At 44.0% G+C, this 27,869-nt stretch overlaps 1 protein-coding gene across 1 annotated transcript; it reads left to right on the forward strand.

The window, feature by feature from the left end:
- Positions 1 to 288: 288 nt before the first annotated feature.
- On the forward strand, positions 289 to 27,608 carry LCMT1 (leucine carboxyl methyltransferase 1). The gene is made up of 11 exons (XM_075010500.1): positions 289 to 437; positions 2,820 to 2,911; positions 3,462 to 3,583; positions 6,446 to 6,522; positions 7,899 to 7,960; positions 16,476 to 16,578; positions 17,901 to 18,021; positions 19,385 to 19,486; positions 19,963 to 20,054; positions 23,643 to 23,740; positions 26,771 to 27,608. The coding sequence occupies exons 1-11, from the start codon at positions 340 to 342 to the stop codon at positions 26,791 to 26,793; spliced, it is 990 nt and encodes a 329-aa protein (XP_074866601.1). The 5' UTR covers positions 289 to 339; the 3' UTR covers positions 26,794 to 27,608.
- The last annotated feature ends 261 nt before the right edge of the window (positions 27,609 to 27,869 follow it).

Genomic DNA, 27,869 nt, shown 5'->3' on the forward strand with positions numbered 1-27,869 from the left:
CCCCCGAAGAGAAACGACAAGTCCCTCGCACCAGAGGTACTACCCCTCCCAGGACCCCACACACCCTGGTAATGTGAGTACAGTGACTACAACTCCCAGAAACCCCTGCGGCACGCCGACCTTTAATGGGCGGGCTTAGTTAGACTTGCACGTTTCTGTTGGATCGAATTTGAGTTGGCAGTGCAGCTGGCCAACAGCAGCTCCCTTCTGCACGGCGCCGCGAGCCGCAGGCCAATGGGAGTTGCGAGGGCCGAGGGGCGTGGTTGTAGAGGCGGAAGTCTTCGGCGAGGTCTGTGAGAGCCTTAGCCGCCCCCAGCTCCATGCCTGGGCCTCCCCGCCATGGCGAGCGCCCCCCGGGACTCCCTCTCCTTTGCCGGCTCCGAGGAGGCGGACGAGGCGGTGAGGGGCACCTGCGAGGACGCGTCCGCCTGTAAACGGTACGGGGGGTGCGCTGGGGGTGGGGCTTCAGGCGGGGCGGGGCATGGCATGCTGAGGTACGGGTGTCGGGGAGACCGCTGGGGCGTGGAGGTGGCCGGGCGGGGCGTGCCGCGAGGGCCCCCGGGTAGGGGGGCGAATGCATCTGAGCTAGGCAGGTCCGGGTTGCTGAGGCGTTCGGGAGCTGCGTGGTCTCCAGGCCTGCGTGGCCGATAAGGGACAGGTGGGCTACGGCAGTGACCGAAGCTGTGTCAGGTGGGGGTTTGGCTGCTTCGGGAGGCTTTCTCCTGAGATCGTACGGGGGTTTCGTGTCCCCCGTATCTGTCTATGGAGTTAATTAGTAGGTAGAGGAAATACTGAACCTTCATCTCGCTTCACCAAGAGTCGGAAAACCTAGTCATAGTACAAAATATTCCAAAAATAGCTTAAAGCCACATTCAGCAACTTAGATTTTGTAGGGCTTGTCCCTCAATTTAATAGAAAATCTCGACATCCCTGTACGACCTGCAGATAGTGTGAAATCATTTGTCCTTGTAAATTCAGGTCATTATATGTAAATAGGAAACTTTTCTTCCCAGGCAACATCAGTAGCAGCCATCTCCTCCTCATGCTCTTTTTCCAAATGTGAACTGAGCATAAACGTGCAGTATTGTTTTCCTGAATCTGCAGACTGTGCAGTTCTGATGCTGTTCAATGCTTTGCCTAAGGGCTTAATGCTTTTCACCCTGGCCGTGGGTAGCCTAGTTGTCATTTATGAATGTGATTTGTACTGGGTTAATTTCACTCCATTTAACATTTTAAGAAAAATATATACAATTGAAATAGTAGCTGTCACTGTTCACTGGGAGGGAGGACTCCAAATGGGGAAGGGTAGAATAGTGAGTGAGGCTACTGAGTGTAGAGAAGGTGAAGTGAGGAAAGAGAGAATAGGTGTCAAAAGTAAAGGAAAAGGAGTTCACCAAGATCTATTTAGGAGAGAAAAAGATGAAGACAAGAAGTGAGTCCAGAAAGGTTGACAGTTTTTATTTTGACAAAACAAAGCAGCAGAAATGTAGCACTTTTAAAGACTAACAAAATGATTTATTTGGTGATGAGCTTTCATGGGACAGACCCACTTCTTCAGATCAGTTTTTATTTTGGTTGTTTTTTTAACATACAAAGGATGTAGTAAGTTACATTATAAACCAATGGTTTTTTAACTTCTTTTCATTTGTGGACCCCTGCAAAACTTTTTCTAATGAAGGTGCAAAGTCCTTTGGAAATCTTAGATATGGTCTGTAGACTCCTCACACATTGAAAGCCACTGTTATAAATTAAAAAGCTGATTCACAGGGCTTATAATTAAACATAGTGCCCTGCAATGAGGGGCCAGGCAGGTTGCCACATGTAGTTTCCATTTTACCTAGTAACCTTATTCCTTTCATTTTTGACAAACTTTTCAAGCTCTACTCTTAAACAACATCCTGACTTTGTGGAGATTTATATATAATTGTGAAAGGGATGGGGGTGGGGGAGCATTACTTTTACTAGTGTTAAGATAACAGTTGGTAGCTCTGGTTTGGTATAAGTGCATACAAGCCATGTACCCATTAGAACTTAGGTTGATGTGTGGAAATAAAACCCATGTGATGTGTAGTCCTTGGAATTTAACACAATGTAGCTACTCTACTGGGCCTCAAGTAAGAAAACTTTGCACTTTAGTTCTTCAAATTACTTTGCAAGTGGTTCCTGATCTTTGCTAAACCTCTCTGTGAAATTCTTCAGGTGCATGGGGAATAACACATTTTAAATATTGCAGTAGTAGCAGTGGTCTTTTTCTAGTTTAGAATTGCTTTATGTAATCTGTGTCAGTTTGAAGAGTCTCAGGTGTTCAGAGAACAACAAAAAGTCTTGTGGCACCTTTATAGACTAACAGATATTTTGGAGCATAAGCTTTCGTGGGCAAAGACCCGCTTCATCAGATGCGTGGGGGGGGGGGAGTGGTTTCAGAGGGGTATTTAAAGACTCTTTAAGACGTATTTAAAGACTCTCTTTAAAGAGTCTTAAAGAGTCTTTAAATACCCCTCTGAAACCACTCCCCCAACTCACGCATCTGATGAAGCGGGTCTTTGCCCACGAAAGCTTATGCTCCAAATATCTGTTAGTCTATAAGGTGCCACAAGACTTTTTGTTGTTCTCAAAGCTACAGACTAACATGGTTACCTCTCTGATACTTGTCAGGCGTTCAGCAGCATGTTAAGACTCCACCCAAGCATAACTTTTTGGAAGACAGTCCCATGACAGCTTTTTAGCTTTTTTTGTTTAGGTAGTAAATCCTGGTGGCTCTATATGCTAATCCTTTTTTTTTTTCTCCTTTCCACACCCCATTCTCCCACTCTTGTCAGATATGCTGTAAGTATCGGCTACTGGAAGGACCCTTACATCCAATATTTTGTAAGACAGGCAAAAGAAAGGAAGGCACCTGAAATTAACAGAGGTAAGTTACCATGCAAATTTTAAACAAAGACAATACAAACACATTCTGAACATGTGAGGTTTCCGAATAGCAGATAGAGCTGCCATATAATGGATATTGTATGTGGGGAAACAAGTAACTGTTTGATATGAGCTCTCCTCAGTGTAGTGATTGCACACTGGACCCTTACTCTTGGAACATAGCTTTCTAATATCCTGTCCCATTCTGCCTTTAATATTGTAAATTGTGTTTTCATTGTGTGTCCCACTTAATGCACTACACAAAGCAACCGAAGACTGGGGATGCGACCCATGGCCTCAGAGCACAAGGTCATAATCACCAAGTGAGAATAGTAAAAGGAGATATGCAGTTTAATTCTGGGAGATGTACAAACTGCAGAGATGACTCAGTTTGAACTTTTTAAACTGAAATTTCCAGTTCCTCAGTGTGCGGCTATGTTATAATTTTTTTAAGTTAAGTTTATTAAACCCCCATAAAATATGCGTATCCCATATGGGAACATCTAATGATTATAATTGTTTGTGTTTTTTAAACACATTTTCTTCTGCAGGATACTATGCTCGTGTCCATGGAGTTAGTCAGCTAGTTAAGACGTTTTTAAAGAAGACAGAATGCAACTGTCAAATCATAAATCTTGGTGCCGGTATGGATACCATGTTCTGGAGATTAAAGGTGATGATAACTCAGAATAATGATGCTAGCAAAAGGAAGGGTTTTCCCCATGTTGAATACTCTCATAAGAAGCTACAGGTTGAACCTCTTAAGTCTGGAAATATCTGTGGTCCAGCATGATTTTAGTTAGCTGGGTGTCGACTTATCATGGGTGTGACCAACTTTCCTGTGGTCCTACAAAGTTTGTTTATATCCAGTAGTTCTGTCTGTCAGTGTTTTGTGCTGTTATTTAGCTCTAATTTACCCCAGGTGTGTTTTGAGGATGTATGGGGTAGCCATGTTAGTCAGTAGCATCACAAATAATAAGCAGTGCTGTGGCACCTTAGGGGCTAACAAATTTATTAGGTCATGACAGCCTAGTAAGAAATGGAAGTGTTAGTAATGTTGCTAAACAGTACTGACATCCTGTGGTTTGGCAGATTCTCTGGTTTGGCACCAGTCAGGTCTCCAGGGTGCCAGACTAGAGAAGTTCGGTAAGTATTGACCAGTCAATCCAGTGTCACATAGCAATGCATGACACAAAGGTGACCTCTAGTGGCTGTTTGGAATATTTTTGTTCTCTGTTCCTTATAGCTTAAATATGAGCTATTTTCTTATATGTACATATCTCATAGAGCTGGAAGAGACCTCGAAAGGTCATTGAGTCCAGCTCTCTGCCCTCTTGTCAGGACCAAACATTATCCCTGACAGATTTTTTTTTTTTTTTTTAAATCTACTTGTCTCAGACTCTAAATAGCCTCCTCAAGGATTGAACTCACAGGCCTGGGTTCATAAGGCTAGTGCTCAAACCACTGAGTTATACATCCAGAATGAAGAGAGCACAAGTGCAACATGATACTTGGTACCAGCTCTCTGGCTATGTCTACACTAGCACAAAACTTCGAAATGGCCATGCAAATGGCCATTTCAAAGTTTACTAATGAAGCATTGAAATACATATTCAGCTGGAATGCCAGCAGCTGCGGCACTTTGAAATTGACGTGGCTCGCCACTACGCGGCTTGTCCAGACGGAGCTCCTTTTTGAAAGGACCCCAGCAACATCGAAATCCCCTTATTCCTAACAGGAGATAGGAATAAGGAGATTTTGATGTTGCCGGGGTCCTTTCGAAAAGGAGCCCCGTCTGGAAGAGTTGCACGGCGGTGAGCCACGTCAATTTCGAAGTGCCGCAGCTGCTGGCATTCCAATGAGGCGCTGAATATGTATTCCAGCACTTCATTAGTCAACTTTGAAATGGCCATTTGCATGGCCATTTTGAAGTTTTGGGCTAGTGTAGACACAGCCTCTGTGTCCTAAATACTACTTTGAATTGTTCTTTAAAATATTTTAAATATTATGGTATGGCGCTCTATAAAAACATACTCTAGACCTTCCTCATTGCTATAAAAGTTAACTGTGTTTAGCAATTTGCAGGATCAGGTCCTATCATTGTAACTGGCTGCAGGAAGACAGCCTGAAAAGTCTAGGTGCCTTTAATTACGTCCTTTGTTATACTCCCTTCCATTCCTCATAACCAGTAGGTATCGTATAGAACAGGTTGACAAGCTTTGGGTTTCTGCCCCTCAGGGTGATCAGCTGCCGGGCTGCAACAAGACATTTTGCTGACATAGACTGCCTGCAGGCAAGTTCCCAGCAGCTTCTTGTGACCACAGTTCACCATTTCCAGTCAATGGGAGCTACAGGAAGCAGTAATCAGCACATCCCTGCATCTTGCAGGTTACTTGGACATGTTGAGAGCAAAAGTTGCCTATCTGTTGCTTAGTAAAACAGGCCCAGTTAAGAATAATCATTCACTTTTCCCTTGGTAGTTAACACAACTCTTTGTTAACATGACATTCAGAAAAGTGCAATAATGACAGCTCCGGAGTATGTATCTGTCCCCAGAAAAACAGCAGCATTGGCAGAGGGACAGTGCAAGCTTTCCCATGCTGTACTGGCTTTGTGCCTAAACTCGGGTCTAGCAGTACACCTGACTTTATTCTGATTGGGGGTAATAGAGCTCTAATCTTCTTTGAGATTGCCATCATGAGAGCAAGTTGCAGATTGCACACACAAACGTCCACTAGAATGTGAATAAAACTGATGCCGTGGGTGGATTTTTGAGATACAGCAGTTTGGCTACATAGCAAGTATATATTAGTGAGCGCAGTGTTCCTATTTGCTTCCTTTTGAGGCATAAACCGAGCAAGTAAAAGGCATGGGTGAAGTTTTCTGTTGCTTCAACCTGCTGTTGTGTGCTTCATTCTGATGATATATTGCAGTTCAGTTTCCAGTATGTTGGTTGCCAGTCCATACTGTGTTTCCAGATTAATTGAATATCCTAAAAGTTTTTCTTTGTTGTTGGGTGGCTATCTTGTTTCTTACTTTTTAGTTCACTTTTTAAAAACAACAAACAACTCCAGAGTATTAAGGTATGAGGAACAGAGAACTCTACAGGTTCCTCCTCTCTGGTCTGGCAACATCCATAGTCCAGCATGATTTTAGTTAGCTGGATGTCAGCTTATCATGAGTGTGGCCAGGTTTGCCATGGTCCCATGAAGTTTATTGATAGTCGCCAGTCCTGGTTGTCTGCGTTCTGTGCTGTTATTTAGCTCTAATTTACCCTAAGTGTCTTCCAAGAGCTCAGTAAGCAGTCGAAGTGTTGGTACGGCTGCTAGACAATATTGACCTCCTGTGATTTGGCAAATTCTCTGGTTTGGCATTCGTCAGTTCCTGAGGGTGCTGGACTAGAGAGGTTCAACTTGTACTATATTGTGAAACAAAACTCTTCAGGGGGGGAAACTAAACCAAGTGCCCCACCCATTCTGTGCGAAGTGGGACTACCCCTAATATTGGACTCTTGCTTTAATGATTGTTTTTATAGGATGAAAATCTTCTCCCTAAAAAATACTTTGAAGTGGATTTTCCAATGATAGTTGGAAGAAAAATATATACCATAAAGTAAGTGCACACGCATGCATTGCTTCGTGTTTAGCTGTACAGAGTTGATCGCAAACCATGTGTGCTAAATGTCAGGTCTCTGCTTCTCATCAAAGCTTAAGTATATAGTATGTCAGAATGGGTTGAAATCTATATGAAGGGACTGTCATTAGCAGTGAGTGAAGACAATTTTAAAAATACACATCTGAAAAATTTTGGCTCACAAGCCTTACAAGTAGCACATGGAAAAGATTAGATTTTTTTTTCAGCTTACTTATTGTATTTAGTCAGCGTTTTACATATAGTTGGTTTTACTGTTTCCTTGTTGAAAATTGCCATGAACAAAAGAGCACGGAAATGAAAATGTGACTACAAGGTGCATTTATGCTTTTAAACCTGTTGGAAATTAATAGGAAGATTCATGGCTGGCATGGTGTCTGAAACAATTGAAATTCTCTTTTCAACTGATTAGATTTCTAGCTGTGTCCCTTAAAGGGTGAAAATATAATAATCATCTGTACCCACCTCTTTATTTATCTACACATATATTTAAACTGTAAGTTCTCTAAAATAAATCTCCTTAATTTAAATATTGGTTTTCAAAATGGGGTACACATATACCTGGGGGTTATGCAATAAAAATCCTGTAATGGTGGATAACACATTTTAGTTAGGAAGACTTGAAAATCTAATCATAGGTATATTATGAATTTACCTCAGATTTGTGTAAGCAGGAAACTAATTATCTGGAAGTGGGCAGCCAGCCTAAAAAGTTTGAAAACACCTGTTATGAAGGATAACAGTTTTGATGCCATAAAAATAAGAGATACTGTAATGTGATCTGTTACTATCAAGACTTAGGTATACATGCAAATTATACCTTAGGTTACTCTGTGGCTATTACAAACTGGTGAGGGTTCTTTGGTATACAGAAATTCTCCTGTAGCAAAGCAGGCTTTACTTCTGAGTGCAGAACAGAAGAGGCTTGTTTCTAATGATGCTAAGTTCTGCATTCTTATTCCCCAAAAACGCTTAGGAGGTAGCATAGAGGTCGAGGATTTTCTGAGGCTAAATTCCATGGTAGAGTGATTTTGAAAAAGAAAGAGCAGCTATGATTAGTAAATTCGAAGCTCAGAGGAACTTTAGGAAGGATACAGGGGTTTGTCAAGCAATGACATGAAAGACTTGTTTCAAAGTTTTAACTAGAGCTTTCAGTTGCTTGTACACCAGTTAGTTATAGAACTAATCTTTAATGAATAGGTATCTAATGGTAAGACTAACTGCAGCTGTGTCTGTTTCCAGTAGAGGGCAGAGATGCTTTTGTGTAATGAAAAATGACAGCATGTAAACCAGTTAACTGCTCACTGACACTTTTTTTTTTTCATCCTCTTCTACAGATCAAAACCTCCCCTGTCAAAACCAATTATGGAGTCCCATTCTGGGGAGTCTTTTCTAATAGGTGAGTCATCTTAAAAAGTAAATCAGTAATGCACTGTCTTTTTTTAATCTGTTCACTTAAGTATGTGGGCAGGATTTTAATGTTTAAAACATTGTGTGAAGAAAGAGAAGGATATTTGTGTTTAAAAATGTCTACTTTCCAAGAGGCCTTGCCATTCTCTCATGGTATTTTTTTCTTTACACTTTATTCTTGCTTCTGATTCTTGGAAAGGGATGCATGTAAGTGATCACGCATATGGTAACCTATATCAGAAATCTACTGGGTGTTATCCCTACCACTCTTCTTCTTTTGCTAATTTTGCAATTCTTTTACCTCTACTTATCATCTGAATTGCAGAATGAAGTCACTGTGTAGTCTCTTCTCAGAGGGTAGAGCCCTTTAATGCCTTTTGCAGCTTACATAGAAAGCCTGGCTTTTGAAGTTTCATTCCCAAGAGACTACTTCCCACCTCTTCCAAAAGGCTCCTATTTGTAGCTGGTTTGTACCTGTGCTACAACAATTATTTTCACAGGGGTTTAAGTAACTTCTAAAGGATGGGTTGTATTACCTGTCTATCAAAAAGCTGTCTCACTAGTGTTTCTTGCATAGTAGTATGTTAACAGTTCAAAACTCTGTTCTGTGATTTTTGGATCATCAGGGCTCTGAGTAAGGACTGTTCACGGTAGTGACAGCTGTATGCTTGTCCCAAAGGTACTTAATCTGCTTGAGTAGAAATAGGTCCATGGAAGCCTCACTGAAGAGGGTTCTTCTGTACACAGTATTAACAAATGATATGCTTTTTGATGAAAATAGTCCTATTGGTTCCACTGGTAAAGACCATTCTCAGTAAGTGTTGGCAGGACTTGACCCTGAAAAGGAGAACATATGCTAATAATAGCAACATCTGCTGCCAGCTCCAAAAGCAAATATAAGGAAGGCTGTATCCCAGAGAGATCCCTTTTGCTTTAATTCAAGAGGGTGTTGATAAATTAAAGAGGGCTTACAGAAGAGCCAGGAGAATAATTAAAAAATCTGGAAAACAGCTTCCAGTGATGAGCTCCTTCAGTCCAAACAGTTTATCTTAATAAAGAGAAGGTTCAAGGGTGAACTTAATGAGTCTAACATCAGAATTCAGTTCTCTCTGTAGGTATAGGGCCCTTCAATCTAGTAAATAACGTAGTGCAAAATGCAGCGGTGGGAAGGTGAACCCAGACAAATTCAGATTGGGTATCAAATGGATAATTAACTACTGGAACCATTTATCCAGGGTTGTGATAGTCTCCATCCTTGAGAATTTTTAAAGCAAGTGAGAGCATTATTCTGAAGGATCTGCTCTTGTTCAAATAGGAGTTTCCTGAACTACTCCCTATGGCCTGTGGTAAGACTAAATGATTGCAGTGGTCCCTTCTGGTTGATAATCTGCTAATCTGACATTGAGTTCATAATTCTGAAATGAAGGAATTGGAATGTTTAAGATGTGCTTCAGTGGTTTTATTCTTAATGATCCAATACTTCACATGTTTTGAATGGCAGCTTATTCAGTTGTGAATTCGGTTCTTGATAGGTGAGAATCTAGTACCCCTTATCAGCAAAGGGGCAAGTTGCCTCTCATTCACACTAAGAGATGATTGTGTTGACATTAAAATATCTAAATTATTGGTTCTTTGTAATCCAAGTCCCAAGAAGACGACTATGAGATGCACAATCTGTTGGGTCAGAAATCCATCCCAGTTGGAGTGTAACAAGGTGAAAGTTTGCATAAACCACTCTGAAAAGTTAATCTATAATTACTACCACAGTTTCAAAGCACTTTAGGAATGCACTATTAAAATTTACTTGCATGCATGAAGTTGCAAACAGCATATTGTAATAAAGATCTGTTAGATAACATTACTGTGTAACTGTAAAATCGTGTCTGTGATTGCCAGACAGTGGCAGTTAATCTGTGCTGTGCACGCTGATTCTTCATTTATTTTTCTAAAGCAATTTTAAATTCAAACTGTTAAATACAGGATTGTCAGATCCTTGGAGAAGGGATTGTCTTTCTCCTATGTTGGTACAGCTCTAGCAAGTTGGGCATACTGGTTCTAATTGGTGGCTCCCATCATATGAATATTGGGTCACTGAGGAATTCTTTTCTTAGGTCCTGGTCTAAATTGGAATTTACTGCAGTTCCAAGCCTCTGGGAATGTAAATTGTCTTAATCCACACGAGGTGCTGGATGTCAGAACTACAAAAGCCAAACTGACAAATAACCCCTCTGGGGATTTTTGGCTCTTACTGTGATCTTCATGTTAACTTCTGTGGTATAACATCCAAGACTTCTCCTGGATAAAACAAAGTAAACACAGTATTAGGGACAAAATTCTTCCAATCTTGTCTTGCTTTCTCCAGGGGACTCTTTCTTGACCCCTGCCCCCAGATGTTTGTATTTTAGGTGCATGGATTCACACAAAGTTGTAATGTAGTAGGTATTTATGTCAATGATTTAATTCACCACCTCCCACCCCTACTTTTGTGCTGTTGCATATGGGGAAATGGGCAGTTGCCTCAGGGCCTGGGACTCCAGTCCATCACAACTGAGGTGATAGTGGCCAGAGCCCCAGCACTTTAAATCAGTGCCAAAGCTAACCATTGTGGCTGTCATGGAAGGTGCTTCATTTGTTCATTTTTCTGTAATCTAGGAGGCTAAAATGTTTATTTCCATTGCTTAAATGATTATACAGCATTCAAACCTCAGTCCGTCATCTGATGTTTAAGCATAGTGAGGGAAACTGAGTGGAAGAAATCCGCTTTCAGAGAAAGGCATATGTTGTTTGAGAGAAACTACTCAGAAGCTTTCCTGTGGTTTGTATATCTTACCCAGTTTGCAAGAGCTGTTTGTTTGAAATTGAACAAATTGATGCCCAAATCAATGAATGTCCTTTCAAAAGACAATGGGAGGGATAGAGAATGGGGGAAAATAGCACATACTCTATTGTGGTCCAGTACGGATCACTGTAATATTTTGAGGAGTTCTGGGCCAAGCTGAGAGAACCAACCCTGCACAAATAGCTTAAAACTGGGCCACTTACAGCCCAGGCTGGAATTTCCTTTTCAATAAGGCAAACCAAACCAGGGAGACAAATACTTCTGCAAGCTCCACTGGCCAGCCAGAAGCTACACAAGCAAACCCACAGATTCTCCAGCTGCTCCTAATTCCCAAACCAGCAACCCTGCTTGCTCAGGTGAGGGGCTATGAAAGCCTATTTCACCAAATCCACACAAATTCTTCCAAGCCTCATAGGGTCTAGCTGCATTCCCAGGTCAATATATACTTCGATCTTACACAAAACAGCACACCAGGCCAATCCTTTACTATCTCAAATCCAAAGGTTTATTGAGCAACAGAAAGAAAGAAAGTGAAGTTAAAGTGGTATACTACATACATCAGTTAAAGCTATTGGTGTGTAGGTACAGGGTACAGCAACGGTATAAGCTTGAGAGACTCTGCAAACATATCTTTCTGAGGGATGGGCTCACAGTCCACATGGGCTTAGTACATGATGATTGGAGAACAAAATCATCACTGCAAGGGTCATCTTTACAGACTTGCCATGTGGAGGGAAAAAACCCTTTCTTCTTCACAAAGGCAATGGAGGGTCAATGGATCAGGTGGCCTGTTGTGACATTCTGCCATTGGTCGCTGGGTTAGCCAGCTAGTCTCAATTTCCATAAAATGTGGAGTTCACAGCTGGGTCTCTTCATTTGTTCAGCCCATGTCACCTGAAATGGGAGGTGATCACACCTTCCATTTTGCATCTTTAGCCTTAAACATTTCTAATACAGATACAGAGCCAATATCTATAACGTGGCACAAGATTTGGTGCAAGCTTAATACACTGGTCGTAGAAATGGTTTTATAATTATTGTAAAAATCCAGTAACATCACAACCAGGATGTGTCAAGGGGCCAAGTTAGTTGCATATGTCTACTAGTGGAAAGACTGAAGCTTAAATAAACTGCTAAATCTTACAGACAGTGACATCTTCACCTTAAAGCCCAGCTGCTTAATCTCCCAGTTGCATACAGCTGACACTTTCATCTGCTTTGGTTGCCATCGTAAGATATTAAAAGAGCCATATGCTTAGTTGTCTGTCCCAAGCTTTCTATTGTGGAAGATGACAGGATAAAATTAATTCAGCAGTTTAATACACTCCCTCCTAGAAAATCATCAGTGACATGTAATCTGCCTCAGACAAGAAACACAGGTCTTGCTGCATGCTGTGAGCCAGAGCCCTGCTTCACCAAGAGCTTCTTTGGTAGAGGGAGCTGTGACAAGTCAGTGAATCCTGAGGTCATATCGGTGAACTGCAGAGCTGTGAATGCCTGTCTTTCATATTTCCAGGACCACACATAGCTACAGGGCAAGAACTATCATTTCTGTGCCCTTGTGCAAGTATTAGCAGCCAGGGGCCCCATTATGCTGAGCATTGTACAGGGCTATAGGAAAAGATGGTTCTTGCCTGGTAGAGTTAAACTTCATAATGAAGCCAGTTTTGCCAGTGCTTTCAATGAATGCCTATAAACCCAACAAATTAGTAGTCAGGTGGGGGTGGGGATTGGAGGGGCAGAGCAAGAATCAGCAGAACTGACATTTGTAAGTCCACTAAATGCTTTGGAGGACTCTGTGGCTACGTCTACGTGGTGGGAACTATTTCGGGTTGCAGCGGTACCCTGAAATAGAGTAAATAGAATAAAGATAGAATGGTAGAATAAAGTTTTCATCTGCAGGTAGGACAGGTGGATGCAGGGGGCAATTATCCTGCAGAGTGACTGTGGGGGAGCATATTGCATCACTAAGGGAGAGTCGGCTGGGGCCAGGGCTCTGCATGTTGCAGGTCACTAGCCACAGAGAAGTGGCCCCCCAGCCCAAAGCCACAGACCAAACCAATCCTTCCCAGCCCTTGGCCACAGTGCCAGTCCTGGGGTGGGTGGAGCCTTACTGTCACAGTCTCACCCTGAGGCAGTGCTGCCACCAGGGCAGCACAGATCCCCCACTGCAGCGTACCTCCTGCCCCCAGATTCCAGCCACTGACCAGACAGCACATCTCTGCTCAGCCTCAGGGCTGGCCTCAGCCCCTGCAAGGATCTGAGCAACATGTGCAAAGATAGGAGTACTAATTAACTGTTGGGAGTGGGCCACATCCACCCTGACTAAATTGGCCTCGTTAGCATGGGTAATTCACATGGTAATGTCATGCTCCCATCTTTGCACGTGTCTCTGTCCATGCCAGGATGGTGGCTTTAAAAGCTTTCCCTTGCTTTTCAGGAACTTTTTCTTATGATCTTTTGTCTACTCTCACTTTTCAGAACAAATTCACTTAAAAACCTCATTATCCCCAAGATCCCTTAACAAGTAGAAATGCCATTTACAGATTTTGTGGGCGTGCATATAAGAATTATGGTGATATTTAAAGGTGTTAATGCTTGGAAATGTCAATGGTAAGTGCATCTGTTTGCATGCTGTATGTGGGCACTTGTGCCTTTGTTGGCATGGCTGGAGCTGAGGTCAAGGGATAAAGAGACAAGTGGAGGTGGCCGAAAACCACATGCGGGAGCAGGTGCACCTTGTTTAGATGGAGCAGAAGGAAAACAGATGGCATTGGGTATTGGAAATGGAAAGAATCAATTTCATATGGCATCGAGAGCCTTTCTTGGGAAGGACTAGCGCTCATTCGCACACAGCTTGCTAAATCTGTAAAGGTTCCTGTTGCCGAGAAATATTTAAACGTATGTGCAAACAAACCTAAGGAGATTTATAGGCAAAAATCTTTTTTTTTTTTTTTTTTTTTTAACCTGCACTTAGGGATAAAAGAACTTCAGACAAATTACCCGTACAAAAGATGGAAAAGTTAGTTGGGAAATTGTAAGTTTAAAATTGTCATCTTTCCTTCAATTCCTCCCAGAAAGTTTCTTCATACTCATTTTAGAGTATTCATGTGAACAAGTGAGGTCACCCAAACAATATCACTCTGAGAACAAGCAGGGATGCTAAGACCTCTTATTCATCAAACAGGTTTATTCAGAGCAAACTGTTAATATTTTTTTGCTTGTTTATGAGATGAACTTGTGTGATGGGAAGGATAATGCTAGTGATATGAGGGCAAAATTCATGTTGTCTGTGCTGTTAACAGAACAATGTAATACTTTCATTTGCTTGGGAGATTTTAACTTGGCACTGTATCATGAAATTCCCAAGCTTTCAACTATGAGGATTTTTGGACAATTGCAACATTTTTAAAGGTGTGTGTGTGTGTGTGTTGTGTTTCTGCAGTGAGAAGGATTTTTTTTTTTCCTTCCAACCTTCAGTACAGATTAACCCAGATTATTGATTTATTGCCTTGGGTTATGTCTATGGATTCATAAGAAGAAAACACTGCTGAAGCATTAGCTTAAAACATCCCCACTCCTGCCAGTGGAGGGGAGAAAGGAAGCACAATTGTCTTGACCCAAATATGGTGTCTGTCACTGTATCCTGAACCTTTTGTTACAACCAAGAACAAACTTACTTTCCTTATTTATTCAAGTTGTTGAAGTGTGAAACAGAAATTGCATTTAACCTAGCTGCTAATTAGATGAAGATATATTTTGCTCTATCATCTGCGGATAGGACAGTTTAACTCCTTCCCTGCTTTTTGCTAGGCCATTCACCTGGCCCTTGAATATCACTTTTGTAGGCCTGGTATAATTGAAATACAGTAAACCCTTAATTTCACACACTAATGGGGGAAGAAATGTCTGTTATATCCGAATGGTTATACTGTATAATGATACACTGACCTTCCCAGCCCATCAGACCCTTCTGTCCCGCTCTTCCCTTCTCCCCTCCTGCCCCATTCTTCCCCTCACACCTCCATCTCTTTCCCAGTTACCAGGGGAGGAGCTGAATGCTGGCCTGGCTCTTTCTACCTCCTGCAGCTCTCAGCGCTGTGGCTTCTCTAGCTCCCAGCTCTGCGCCACCTGGGCTTGCAAGGCCAATGCTCTAACCACTGAGCTAGAGGGTTAGAGAGAGTGGGTGTTGCAGAAAGCCTCAGGCCATGCACCAGAGGGGCAAGGCACTCTGGCCGTGTTCTATTCATTCCCTCTGGAGCACCTAGCATCAGCTGCTGTTGGACGACAGGATTCTGGGCTAGTTGGACTTTCAGCCTGACCCATTATGTTCTTATGTCCTAAAATCAGAAGCATTCCAAAATCCTGGTTTCTGCCTGCCATCCAGCAGCGTGCTAATCTTTATTGCAGCCTTATGTTTGTTTGGAATTGTAATTATTAGTGGATTAAGTGAATGGAGAAATATTAGCAATTCTTGCAAAATCAATCAAACTTGCTGGCAAAGCTTTATTTTTTCTTTGGGGAACAGCAAGCTATCCTTAGGATGGGGTGGTTTTTTCCTGTCAACAATCAGAATCATAGACCTGCTTTATAGTTAGGGCTCTGCCAAATTCACAGTCCATTTTGGTCAATTCCACAATTGAGATTTTCTTTTAAATTGTAAATTTCATGATTCCAGATGTTGAAATCAGCCCTGACCCTAAGGGGAGTAGTGGAAAAAGGGTTACAAGATTATTATAGTAGGGGAATCATGGTATTGCCACCCTTACTTCTGGGCTGCTGCAGGTAGGGTGCTGCATTCAAAGCTGGGCGCTCAGCCAGTAGTTGCTGCTCTCTGGCCATGCTTCTCTGAAAACAGTGAAAAAGTAATGTTGGCAACGCAGAAACCTTCCTGCAACAACCTTGTGACCCATGCCCTCATACCAATGACTCGCTTTTGGGTTGGGATGCCCAGTTTGAGAAAACACCGGTTCTTACCCCCCCCACCCCTTGGCACAGGTGCCAGGAGTGGCATGTGAGCTGATTTTCATCAACACATGAGGTGGGAGCTCAGCCCTGCCCCTCCTCCCCCATGCAGCCAGGAGCTTGCTCAAAGACATGCTGCCTGTGGATTAACAAAAGACCAACTAATGCTACCAACCACCACCTCAATGGTAAAACTCTGCATCTCAACTTATTTATGAATGAAGTTGTTGTAAGTAGGACTATTAGTGACTTTAAAGAGTATCACCGGCACTCGCACCTTCCATAGACGTCAAAAGGTCAAATTTTGGCATTCTGCCTCAGAAAGGTTGCTAATCCCTATCCTATAGTCTGCGGTATAAGTATATACAAACCCACAGTGAAAACCAGATTTCACTGTCTGGGATGTGTTTTTCATAAATTTGGTAGGGCCTTAATTATAATGGTGGTGGAAGCAAGAGACTTGGTTTGCTGAGCAGTCTGATAGTAATGCATTGCAATCTGTAAAGATGACTAATTCTGCATATACAGTATCAGCTGCCACAGAGAGCTTTTAACACTCTCTGTTTATTTCTCTTTAGTATACAACAGGTCAAACTCTTGATCTCAAATTGCTCACATCTTCCTTTGTTAAAAATGTGTCAGGAATTACAACATCCTTTTTTTCTTATCAAGAACTAAATAATTAATTTTAAACTTGCAGATGCTCACAGCCTAGATTCCAGCCGGTATTCTATACTTGCAGCAGATCTCCGAAACCCATCTGAGATGGAGATAAAACTGAAGAAATTTAACATGGACACACAGTAAGATAATCTGTTTCAAAGGTTTGTGGAAATGTACTGGCAAAAGTCAAATCTGTTTTGGGAGTACAGTAACTCCTCCAGTTTTTATTATGCCATTTCCATGGTTACCTTGTTCTGAATCCTTCTGAGCAGAAGGAATTGATCAGACACCGTGTAGCTTCACTGAGCAGGCTGCTACTGCAGTTGCTGCCTGTATAGTTCCAAGTCAGGGTAGTTCCATGTCTTCAGCCTCGTCGGCAAGATTCACACTCTTCCTACATGAGAACATTAAACCTCTTAAAACCCCCTGCAACCTTTGTGCCAGTTCTTGTAAGTACGTGTGTCGTTTGTCTGCAATACCTGGGGTGATAGATATCACTTGATTAAAATAAGAGCGTTGACACGTTGTCCAAATGTTGCCATTATGAATTGGCTTTTTTAGACATTGGCCATGTTGCATTTCAGCTTACATTTTGTTAATGATTAGTGACTAAATTGCTATATACTCTTGTACCTGTGTTAGAGGGCACTTTCCAAGAGGTTCTGATAGCCATCTACTTTGGGGAGTGAGGACTGACATACACAGAATTACCTTCCAAGGCTTAACTCTTGCATCTTGGTTTTCTGTGCCTCTCTCTGAGGTCAGTTTATTTCCTAAAAGTTTTTTATTTTTTTAACTTTTTCCTGAGATAGGTAATGAGCGAATCTGTCAAAAACTCTGTCCTGGAGGTAGAGTTTTGATGTTTGTTGTTGTTCATAAACTCTGCACTTCAGTGCGTGAGCATAGAGAGTTTTGGTGGGTGCCACTTCCATATTGGTAGATGCTTTTTCCAAATCTGAGAGGGTGAAGCAGAGCACAGCTAGCTGGGAAAAGCATGTGGGGTAGTCAGGAGGTGTGAGAAGCTTTCTTGTTTTATTTTTGTGCTTTGCTGATCAGGACAATATTCCAGGGTGAAGAGGGAACAAATTCTTGTCAAAACCTGGTTTGCTACTGAGGAGGGGCCAGGTCCGGGTAAAGAACAGAACCGTGTGGTGGTGAGCAGGTGCCAGGGGCTTGTGACACGTCCATTTCATTGTGGCCAGATAGGAAAGGGGTCTTGTATCTATTTTTCTGCTGTAAGGAAAAGATTAAGAAACCACTGGAAGAGAGAACCTTACAGCTCCTGTACATGTAAACATGCATTGCTAGTATCACCTGGAAAAGCTGAATCCTAATCTCTGCAGTTCTCTATGGATGTTTTTTTCGATATGGAGTGTCTTTAATGGGTTCACATGCGCCTGTGAAAATACTGGTTTGTTGCTGGCCATTCTTGTTTGATCTTCTCTTTTCCTTTTTTTTAAAGATTACCTACGCTCCTGATAGCAGAGTGTGTGCTGGTTTATATGACCCCTCAGCAGTCCTCTGATCTTCTAAAGTGGGCAGCAAACACTTTTCAGGCAGCTATGTTTATAAACTATGAGCAGGTAAAAAGAAAAACTTGTAGCTTCTCTCTGCTTCATGATTTTCTTAAAACTCTGAGAGCTCTGGGAGTTTTGCCTGTAAAAGGACTAGAGAGTACAACTTCGTAGACTTTCTAATCATAACTCTACAAGTTCAGGACTTACTTGGCGTTTGGATAAGAATTTTAGTGACTTCAGGTGGGGCTGGAAGGGACCTCAAAGTCCTCCTTGTCTATGCCTCTAAATGAAGCAGGACTAGGTGTAATAGACCATTCCTGATAGGTGTAGGTAGAACTTGTTGTTAAAAATATCTAATCAGGGTCACTGCTGGGGTGATGCAGGGCCCGGGACAACCCTCCTTCTGCCCCCACCATGCTTCTGCCCTTCTTCCTGTTCCATCCCTTCCCCTAAGCTCCCTCTCCTGTGCAATGCAGCCTGGAGGACTAGCGGAGGGGCCTGGCACTGACAGCAGGAGTCATGCCCACCCTGCACTCACCAGTACCAGGGAAGCAGTGACCTGGCCTTAGTCCACTTCGCTCCCCAGACTCCCAGCCTTGTATCTCCACTTTCACAGCCACCCTGGGCCCTGTGGGGACCCCCTCCACCAAAGCGTGGGGACCAGGGCAGTTGCCCACATACATCCCGTGCACAGCACAGGTCTGCCTCCTGTGATAGGAAAGCTATGGGACTGACCTCCAGCATCAGGTAAGAATGGTTTTCTGTGAATGGCTGGTTTAGGTCGTTTTTGTACCAAAATAGTCTCTGAACTGAGACTTGACAGTCTGGATTAATCACATTATCCTAAAGTGATGGGGTGCAGATGGTATGAGTCAAGGAAATGGCACTGAGTGGTGGTATAGTACTGTTACATTTGTGCAGTCCTTATTCCTTTGGCACCTTTGATAATGGAGCAAACATCACATCAGCATTTGCTGAGCCTTTCTGCATGAAAGTGAAAAGCTGCCTTTTGGGGCCTGGATAGCTCAGAGGCTTAGTAATGAACCAGGTTATTGATCTGAACCAAAACCAAGTTGGGGCCAACCACAAACCAAGGCTCCGTTAGCTTTCTTTGGTCTGTGGACTGTGCTGGCAAACCTCCAGTCCAGTAATTAGTGCTCAGCCACTCAGAGGAGATAAGACACCATTCCTATGCACAAAGTTAATGGTCCCCTTTTTGGCAGTCGTGATGGAGGGGCCAAGGATTTGACATGGCTGTGGACACACTGCATGAGAGCTGAGGCAGGAGAACATGTGAGAAGCCTGCATGTGCTCTGAAACTTCTGGGGTGAATTGAAGAGCTTTGTCTCTTTTGAGTACCCCATTTCCACTGCAGCTGAATCCCTTTCAAAGAGAAAAATAACATTCTCTGACTTCTCTTCTTCCCAAGGTGAACATGGCTGATAGGTTTGGGCAGATCATGATTGAGAACTTGCAGAGAAGACAGTGCAGCCTGTCTGGAGTGGAAGCCTGCAGATCCTTAGACTCTCAGGTGAGCCTAGCCTGCATAGAGCAATGAGTCTGGTTGGTAGTAAGGTATCCGTCTAAAGGTAAGCGTCAGCTTCTCCAGTTATGACAATGTTAAAACTCAGGCCAGAGAGTAGCAGCTGTTTCTACCCTAACCTACCTCTGCCAATAGAGACACTTTTCTATTTCTTGTAATCCTAATAATTAAGAACTGTTCTCTTTGTATTTCATAGACACCATTTGTCTCCTGTATCCAGCAAGTTGAGAAGGTGACTTTTTAAGAAAAGCAAAAATCTTTCCTAATAAGCCCCCAGTTGGGGATAACTTAATTTCTATTAATCAAATTACTTATTTCATCACAAACACACAATGCCAGAGAGCAGGTCTCCTGTCCTAATGCAAATAGCATCCTAGCAAAGGCTGAGAGAGACAGGGTACACCCCTTGCCTTCACTCTCCTTTTCAGGTTCTCTAAGCACTGTACTTCCCATTCATCTTACAGAGGGAGCGGTTGCTGTTAAATGGCTGGGAAACTGCAAGTGCCATTGATATGATGAAAGTCTACAGCTCCTTGCCACAGGCTGATGTCAAAAGGTACTGCTGACTGCTTACTTGTTAGCAGGACTCGTCTTTACATGATGTTTCCACAATAACTTGTCTTAGTCTGCAATGCACAGCACCACCTTCCTGAGATCTCCTTGTACCTCTTGAGCAAAGTGAGGTTTAGCCAAGTCTTACTTGTGAGGGGAACCTCCGTGGTGTTCCAAGAGCGGTGTGAGTGACCCGGTGTTACCCCCCTCCTCCCTCACGCCCCAGCACGAGGACAGAAGGCACTGTTACTACAGTTGGTGCGTCTTTGGAGGTGGTATGGAACAGCTCCGAGGACAGAGGCCTGTAGGTGAAGAATGCTAAATACAATATGAAAGTTCCCTTAGCATTCCTTGTAAGTGCCTAAGCGAGCCTGTGTCTTGAGCTGCATGGGGCTCTTTGAGCCCTTACATGCGGCTCCTCCTCAGAGCTGTGTGCTGGGAGTGCTGTCCGCCATTCTGCCCATGTGCTCCCGTGCTTGGTGGGAGAAGCATGTGGCGGCGGTGGCAGCAGCAGCAGCTGCAGTGATTCGCCAGCGTTGTTTGAGCTGGGGACTGGGGGTGCCTGGCTCTGGGGGAGGGGGAAGGCATTGAGTTAGAGCCCATGGGGGCGGGGGTTAGGGGTGCTTGGCTCGAGGGGAGGGGAGAGGAATTGGACTATAACGGGGAGCTGGTGGGAGTGCCTGGTTCTAGAGGAGGGAGAGGGCATTGAGTTGCATTTTATATGTTTGTTTTGATATAGCTATCTATAGATAGATAAAAATAAGTATATAATACATGGATCTTTGCACTCTGTCCATGGCTCTCAGTCCCTAACTGGTTGGCTACCCCTGGCCTCAGCCACTGCAGTGGTGGGTGAGCTAGAAGTATTGAGGGCTAGATTCTGACTCACGGAGTGTGCTCACACAAAGGAATAAGAACTCTCCTTACCCAGATCTTTGAGCCACGTCTGTAGCTGGAGCACGGGCATGTGTCTGCTTCTTTTCTCTCTGGAGCAAGTTGGTGGGGAATGGATCAGCCTCTGTTCTGCTACCCTGCTGGCTGGGTAGGACAGCATGGATACTGTCGGCATAAGCCAACAACACATCACTGCAGCCATGAGTGAAGAAGCGGGAGAGGGCTTGCAATGGGCGGGGCAGGAGTGTCTGGGTCTGAATGCACTAACGCAATTTTTGCACTTTGCCTTGGTTAGGGCCAGGTTTAAGGGCAGTGTCTAGCCCAGAGTGTGTGAACTGAGGGTGTCTTATGTGCTGGGCAAACTCCCCTTGGGCAATTGCATTTTATCTACAGTTGGAACAAATAGTGGTACCCTTTCTTCAGTGGCCATAAATGGTTCTGTACAGTTGCTACTGGCTGGTAAACATCTGCTGCGCCCCTCCCCCTCCAGTGATGCCAGTGAACTACTGAGTGGCAAAGTGACGTATTTTATAAATGTACTTTTTATAAAGTACATTTTCACCTGTACTTGCCTTCCCAAAGAGGGCCATTGCCATTCGCTATTGTTGGATTATTTATGAAGTAAGCTTTCTAGGCATGTGGCCATATCCACCATCCTAGCTATCAGTTTAAGTCCTTAATGTGAGAAATAAGAATGAGGCAGATAAGTTTTTAAATGAGTAACCTGTTAAATGTTTAATCAGAGTTGTAGGCCATTTAGAAGTGAGTCGTCAGCTGCAATTTGAGCTGGCCAACCAGATTATTTTGATCCAAATAAACATTCACATATGGAGATTTCCCAAGCCCTGCAATTATAAATTGTGTGCGGGCCAAGTCAGCATGACCAGGTTACGTTTTCTCAATCTGTTACTGAAATGTCAAATGCTTCTTCCTTGTTTTCTAGCATGGTAAAAAACAGTTCCTTTGGTCTGTCTCAGGTGCCCGGGAAAGAGCTACCTCAGTTCTCTGACCTTCAGTGATGAGAACAATGCCTTTTATTTCTAGAGCATCTTTTACCCTGAATGATTTACCAGTGCTTAGTGATGTGGTATGTATTGAGGAAACACTTACCCAGCACTGAAAAGTACCTACCTCTGGCCTTGTCTCCAGCAGCAGCACTTCAACACTTTTTTAGAACACAAAAATAAAGACTAGACTAACAACAGACAATGCAGGGAAGAGAAGAAGAAAGTCATTAGCTGGGAAGCTGTTTGGGGCATTAACCATTTTTGGTTTGTGTGTGTGCAGTGACAAGCACAGCGAGTTCTTGGCACTGTGGTAATACAATCATTATATGTGTCTCCTCTGTAAGATTCAAGAGTGTGGCCAGGTACTTCCTCACACAGGAAGGTGGTTATTGGTGGGGAGGGAGGGTGTCGTCATGGCATTCTGAAAAACTGTTCTGCAAAGAAAGTGCCACCCCTCCCTGGCCGCTCCCATTGCCCAGGAATCACAGCTTCATTTTTTGGCCCTACCCCAAAGCCCCAGGAGCCCCACAAAATCTAATAGCCTTGTGTTCCAAGAAGAGTTAATCTGGCCCTGGGGGTAAGCCCTGAGCCTCGGCACCTCCCGCGAACCTTCCCCTCCCCGCAGTGGGGCTGGAGCTTGAGCTTGAGTGGGAGAGTCTTCTGTTTTCTTCTTCTCAGTTGGGGGAAACAGGTCAGTGAGGAATTTTTTTGGTTTTGCTTCTCACTTGTGTGCGCCCCCCACCCTTGATTTTTCTGTGGATCAGTGGCCCCCAACCCAGAAAAGATTCCTTACCTCTGTTTGATACAATAAATCAGTAGGGTGACCATCTGTCCCATTTTTGGCAGGACAGCCCTGTATTTTGGGCGCCGTTCTGGCGTCCCAATTTATTTTGCAAACTGGGGTAATTGCCAGTGTTTCACAGAGTTCACCAGCTTTCCCCACCTGGGGGAGCTGAGAGCCAGACCGTGCGGTGGCTCAGCTGCTGCCTGGCTTCCTCCAGCAGGGCCTGGAGCTGAGTGGGAGCTGTGGGGGGCGTGAACTGGGGCTTCAGTGGGGTTGGATCAGGGGCCTACGCGGTGGGACTGGAGTGTGAGCTGGGACTGGAGCCGGAGCCATGGGGGCATTGAGCTGGGCTGCAGAGGTTGGAGTGGGAGCTGGGGACAGGGGAGGGGGTTGAGCGGGGCCACTGGAGCCAGACCCAGGGCCCGGAGCCACAGTCATGGGGAGTTTGAGCTGGGGGGATGTGTGAACAATGACTGCAGTAGGGTTGGAGCCAGAGCCACTCTGCTTCCTCCAGCTGGGGCAGCCAGGAGCTGGACTGTGTGGCAGTGCTGGCTGCCAACCACAGCTCAGGGAAGCTCGGAGCATTGCTGGCAGGGCAGCAGCCCTGTTCCTGGTGCCCCACCTAGGGTGACCATCCATCCCAATTTGGCTGGGATAGGAGTCACTCCCCATGTCCCTTATTTGGCCAGGGGTGATACGGTCACCCTACATCAGACTTCCCTACCTGCTGTACATTGTACCCTGAGCCAGGTCTCAGACCACTGGCATAGCCCCTTTGGTACACATTCATACACTAGAAAGAAAACTTTTGCTAAAGAAGACTGCTCACGTCTATGGAATAAAGAACAGTGTTTCAAAATGCACCAGGAAGATGACATTTTAAATCATAATTTCTGTTTCCCTGCAGAATAGAAGGACTTGAATTCCTTGATGAAAAGGAACTCCTGGAACAACTCATGCAACATTACTGCATCTGCTGGGCTACGAAAGATAGCTGTAACCTGGGTAATGTCTCTTTTAAGATTCAGGGTGTCTGTTTAGTGTAGGTGGCCATGTGCATGTCACCACATACATCAGATGTATCACTGAAGTCTCAGTAGCAGGACCTGGGGCAGCTTCTCTGCCATTGTACGGGAGTGGGTGCACATGGCAGTGTGATCAGACATGTGTCTCTCATTCTATACCCATCAAGAATTTGCACAGGCACATAGTCTGTCACACCAGGAAGTCTATCCAATTTGATTGGCGTTAGGATTTTTAAATTCAAAGAGACCTTAATTTTTATGGCAATAGTCAGGTTGTGTTGATGTCAGAGTTAATAAAGCGGGTTCCAAAGTCCTGGACACTTAGAGTGCTGTACAGATTAATAGAGAGTCTGGTATCATAATGATTTGGCAGCCCTGAAATGTTATTTCCCTCTATTAGCTTGGTCTTTGCTCCTTCCATGCTGCCTCCTTTCATAGTCCTCCTCAGGACCTCTTCTCCCAGTGCCTGAAAAGGGGGCAGAAAAACTTCAAAGTTCCCTCCTTAATATAATTCTTCAGATCAGTCTCCTGGTCTTAAGCAGTTTACCATTCTATGTCTCCTGGACTGGAATCTGTCTTGATTTGTCTCTTTTGTGTAGCACCACGTATTGGAGGTGCATATTTAAAAAAAGAAACCAATTAATTATCTCTGGTTTGGGTGGCTGGATGTACGTCTTCAGCTGGCACACATTTGGAGGGGTTGGGAATAAAGCTGCAACTGTTTCTATAATTATGTGGAAGATGCCAATATGTTGAAACCAATACGTTCTGTGGGAACATATCAAAAAGAGAAAAGGAGGTCCAGTGACTAGGGAACTTACCTGAAAAGTAGGAAACGGGGGTTCATGTCCCTGCTGTAAATCAGGGCAACCAGTGGGCTATTGGTGACCAAAGATCTCTGAGTTGTCCTGATGCATTATTCTTCAGAAGCTCCTATCTTTGCAAAGCAGGAAGGTGGTTTTCTGACTAGTGCTAATTAGAACTACAGTAGACCCCCAACTTACATGATTTTGACTTACACATTTCTTGCAATAACATTAGTCAAAATCTTGAGTGTTGGGGAGTTGGGAACCATGCAGCAGCCTGTCTCCCAGCTCCCCTCTGCTTGCAAGGGCCTGGAAACTGATTGGCAGCATCAGCTTGCTGTGTTGGTCAGTTTCCTGGCTCCCTACTGTGCCTGGTTCCCAGACCCCAGCTATTGGTGGGAGCCAGGAAACTGACTAGTGCAGCTGCTCTGGTCAGTTTCCTGGTTCCCACAAGCCTAGGGGAGTGGGGAGCCAGGCTGCTGCCTGGTTCTTAGCTCCCTGCCATTTGAAACGGACTAGCCCAGCAAGCTGGTCAGTTTCTTGGCTCCCACAAGCAGAGGGAAGCCATGGGAGCCAGGATGCTGCCAGATTCCCAGCTCCCCACTGCTTGTGGAAACAGGGCCAGATGCAGCCAGGACCAGAGGACCTGAAGGCAGCAGGGCCCCTGCCCCACCTGGTCCCACTTGCATGAAATTTGACTTAAAAGTTCTTGCCCAGGAACGTAACCTATGTGTAAGTTGAGGGTCTACTTTACTGTAAAATTTCATAGGCTGCTTAATAGTTTGAATGTTCCCCAAAAGCTTCTTCAGCTGTGTACACCAAGAAAAGATGTCAGGGAATCAGCTATTTCCTATAGTCTGATAGAAGCACCTGTTAGGAGCAACAGAGTTAAGATTCGAAAGTAATATCCATTTACACTCCTCATTAACTGTTTGTGAGAGAAACTTTTTCCAAAAGGGTTTCCTACATTTCCCAGCGCACTAAGTGCTGAATAGTTCATCAGGCTGATGAAACTAGCTCTTAAGCTCTCCTTTGCAGCAGGGTAATAGCTGCTGTCTTATGTTGTCTGCTAAGCAAGCCTTTGTGTGTAAGGTGCAGGAATGCACAGTTCCCCACTGATCACAGAGAGGTGGGAAGTGATGACCATGTAGCCTTATCTTGAGGTGCTTGGCACAAAAAATTCCTCGTCCCCAGTAATATCAGCTAGTGTTGTGTCCCTGGTATGGCTATGGTCTGAAGAAGTGGGTCTGTCTCACGAAAGCTCGCTTAATAATTATTTTGTTTAGTCTTTAAAGTGCTACTTGATTTCTTTCTTGCTTTGATAGTATGTAGACTAGCATAGACTAGCACGGCTTTCTCTGTTACTACTTAAAGCAATAAGATGCCCTGAGTTCACAGGGTGTATTGTCATCAGCAGGAGCTGTAGGTGTAGGCCTGAATGGTACATTATATCTCACAGGCTGTTAGAGTCCAGCCTTATTTGCTATCTCTGACTAACCCTAAATTACATGTAATGGTTGGTTGTCCTGCCTGATTGTAAAGCCTCAGCAGTGGAACTTCTACCCTTTCCTTTGTGGAGCAGTGCCACAGAGCGATAGCCCACTCTCCAAAAGTGGCTGGATTCTTACACCAAACCTGTGCTGTCCCATTCTTGCCCTGTGTCTTACCTCCCAGGTAGATATTTGTTTCTACCCTAGGTAAATCATGCCTTTCCTGCAAATTAGTTTAAACCCTTCCAACGTTTGCAGATTTGCCATGCTTTTTTTTTTTTTTTCTCTCTCCCTTAGCCAGGCTACTCTGTCCCCCTCACCCTATAAATTGATCCTGTGGCTTTTTCCTAGGCTGCTTTTCCATTTGTTAATAAGAGTGGCAGCTGTGCTAGAAGTCATATGGCGGGAAGGTAGAATCTTTCTATTTGGATCCACTCCCACCCATACTGTCTCTCTTGCTTTTCATAGCGTATGGCCCTTACAATGGCATACTGGAGGGAATAAAATGTTACGGTGTCTGAAGAATGTGGAATTAAACATCAGTGATGTAAATGTTGAAATTAACTTCTCTCTTTTTATTGCAATATTCACCACTTATGTACCCCTCAGCTGCTTAGATTCTAGTTATAAATGTCGTCCCCCCGGCCCTAGCTGTTCTAATAGTGAAGTGTTCAGCAGAGGAAGATAGCCTCCTTTCCTTTTCTTTTCCAATAGGTCTTTCAAACCTCACATTTTAAAGCATTTGATTCAAAGAAGCTGTGGGGACAGAAGCCAAAGCTGCCACCTGCTGCTGGAGGGGAGTCCCCAGAAAGTATGGGACCGTGCATGTGAAGACTCCAGGCCGCTTCTCCTCCTAACAGCAGCAGTGAAAAGAAAGTGGCCAGTGCAGTGCTTCTGAGGCTGACCCCTTCTTTTTGGCTTGTTTTCATAAATCTCTCCTGCCTTTGTGAGCAATCGTTCTGCTATGACACTCGCCTCGCTTTTCCAGGGACTTGGGATGAGACTGTTGTGAATGTCAAGAACTCCCATTTAAAACACCCACTCCCTTTGTTTAAAGGGAGAACACTGTGTCCTTGGTTGTTTTACTCCCCCTGTGCATCTCTCTCTCTCTCTCCGGATGTACGTGAACGGCGTTTGTGAAGAGAAGATGTGTAAGCTGTGCAGTGGGCTGTGTTCGTGGATGTTGCATTGTGATGTTCGCAGCTGATCATGGAGGGCTTTTTCTTCCAGTAGGGTTTATTTATTTTTCTGAAAAGGTGTCCTCTGAGCCTTCCTGGTTCAGACTGAAGCTCGGTGGCTGCTGTTGTACACAGTTCCTTGCTGACTCTCACCCAGCTGAGAATGGGAAAACTGGCTGTGTTAAGCAGGCCTTTGAAAGGGGAATGGGCTTGCTTGGTAGGCCAGCCATAATGGCAAAGGCGAGAAATGGAGTCGGAGACCCAGAGCACTGACCATGTCTTCACAGCAATCCCTGCCCTCCCCAAAAAGCTACCTGAAATGGAGTCTTGCAACTGACCTTTCAAGAAGGTTAATAAATGTATAGTGATTATAACATGTCTAGTGTCTCATTCCTAATGGGAATATCTTATATGTAATCACTTTCATTTCTGCAGACACTTCCGTTACCCCCAGTAATGGGTACAAACATATATTTCTGTCTTATCATGGTTGCATGGTAATTTTTTCTGGTGTGTAATACTTGGCTACGAAAGCATTGCCCCCTCCTCAGTTTGTGTCCCACCCTTCTTCCCCCTGTTTAGAATCTTGCACTTATTACATGACTTAAAGGATAAAATGGCAGTTCAGGTAAACA

Source organism: Carettochelys insculpta, chromosome 16 (genome assembly GCF_033958435.1).
Source record: "Carettochelys insculpta isolate YL-2023 chromosome 16, ASM3395843v1, whole genome shotgun sequence".
NCBI lineage: Eukaryota > Metazoa > Chordata > Testudines > Carettochelyidae > Carettochelys > Carettochelys insculpta.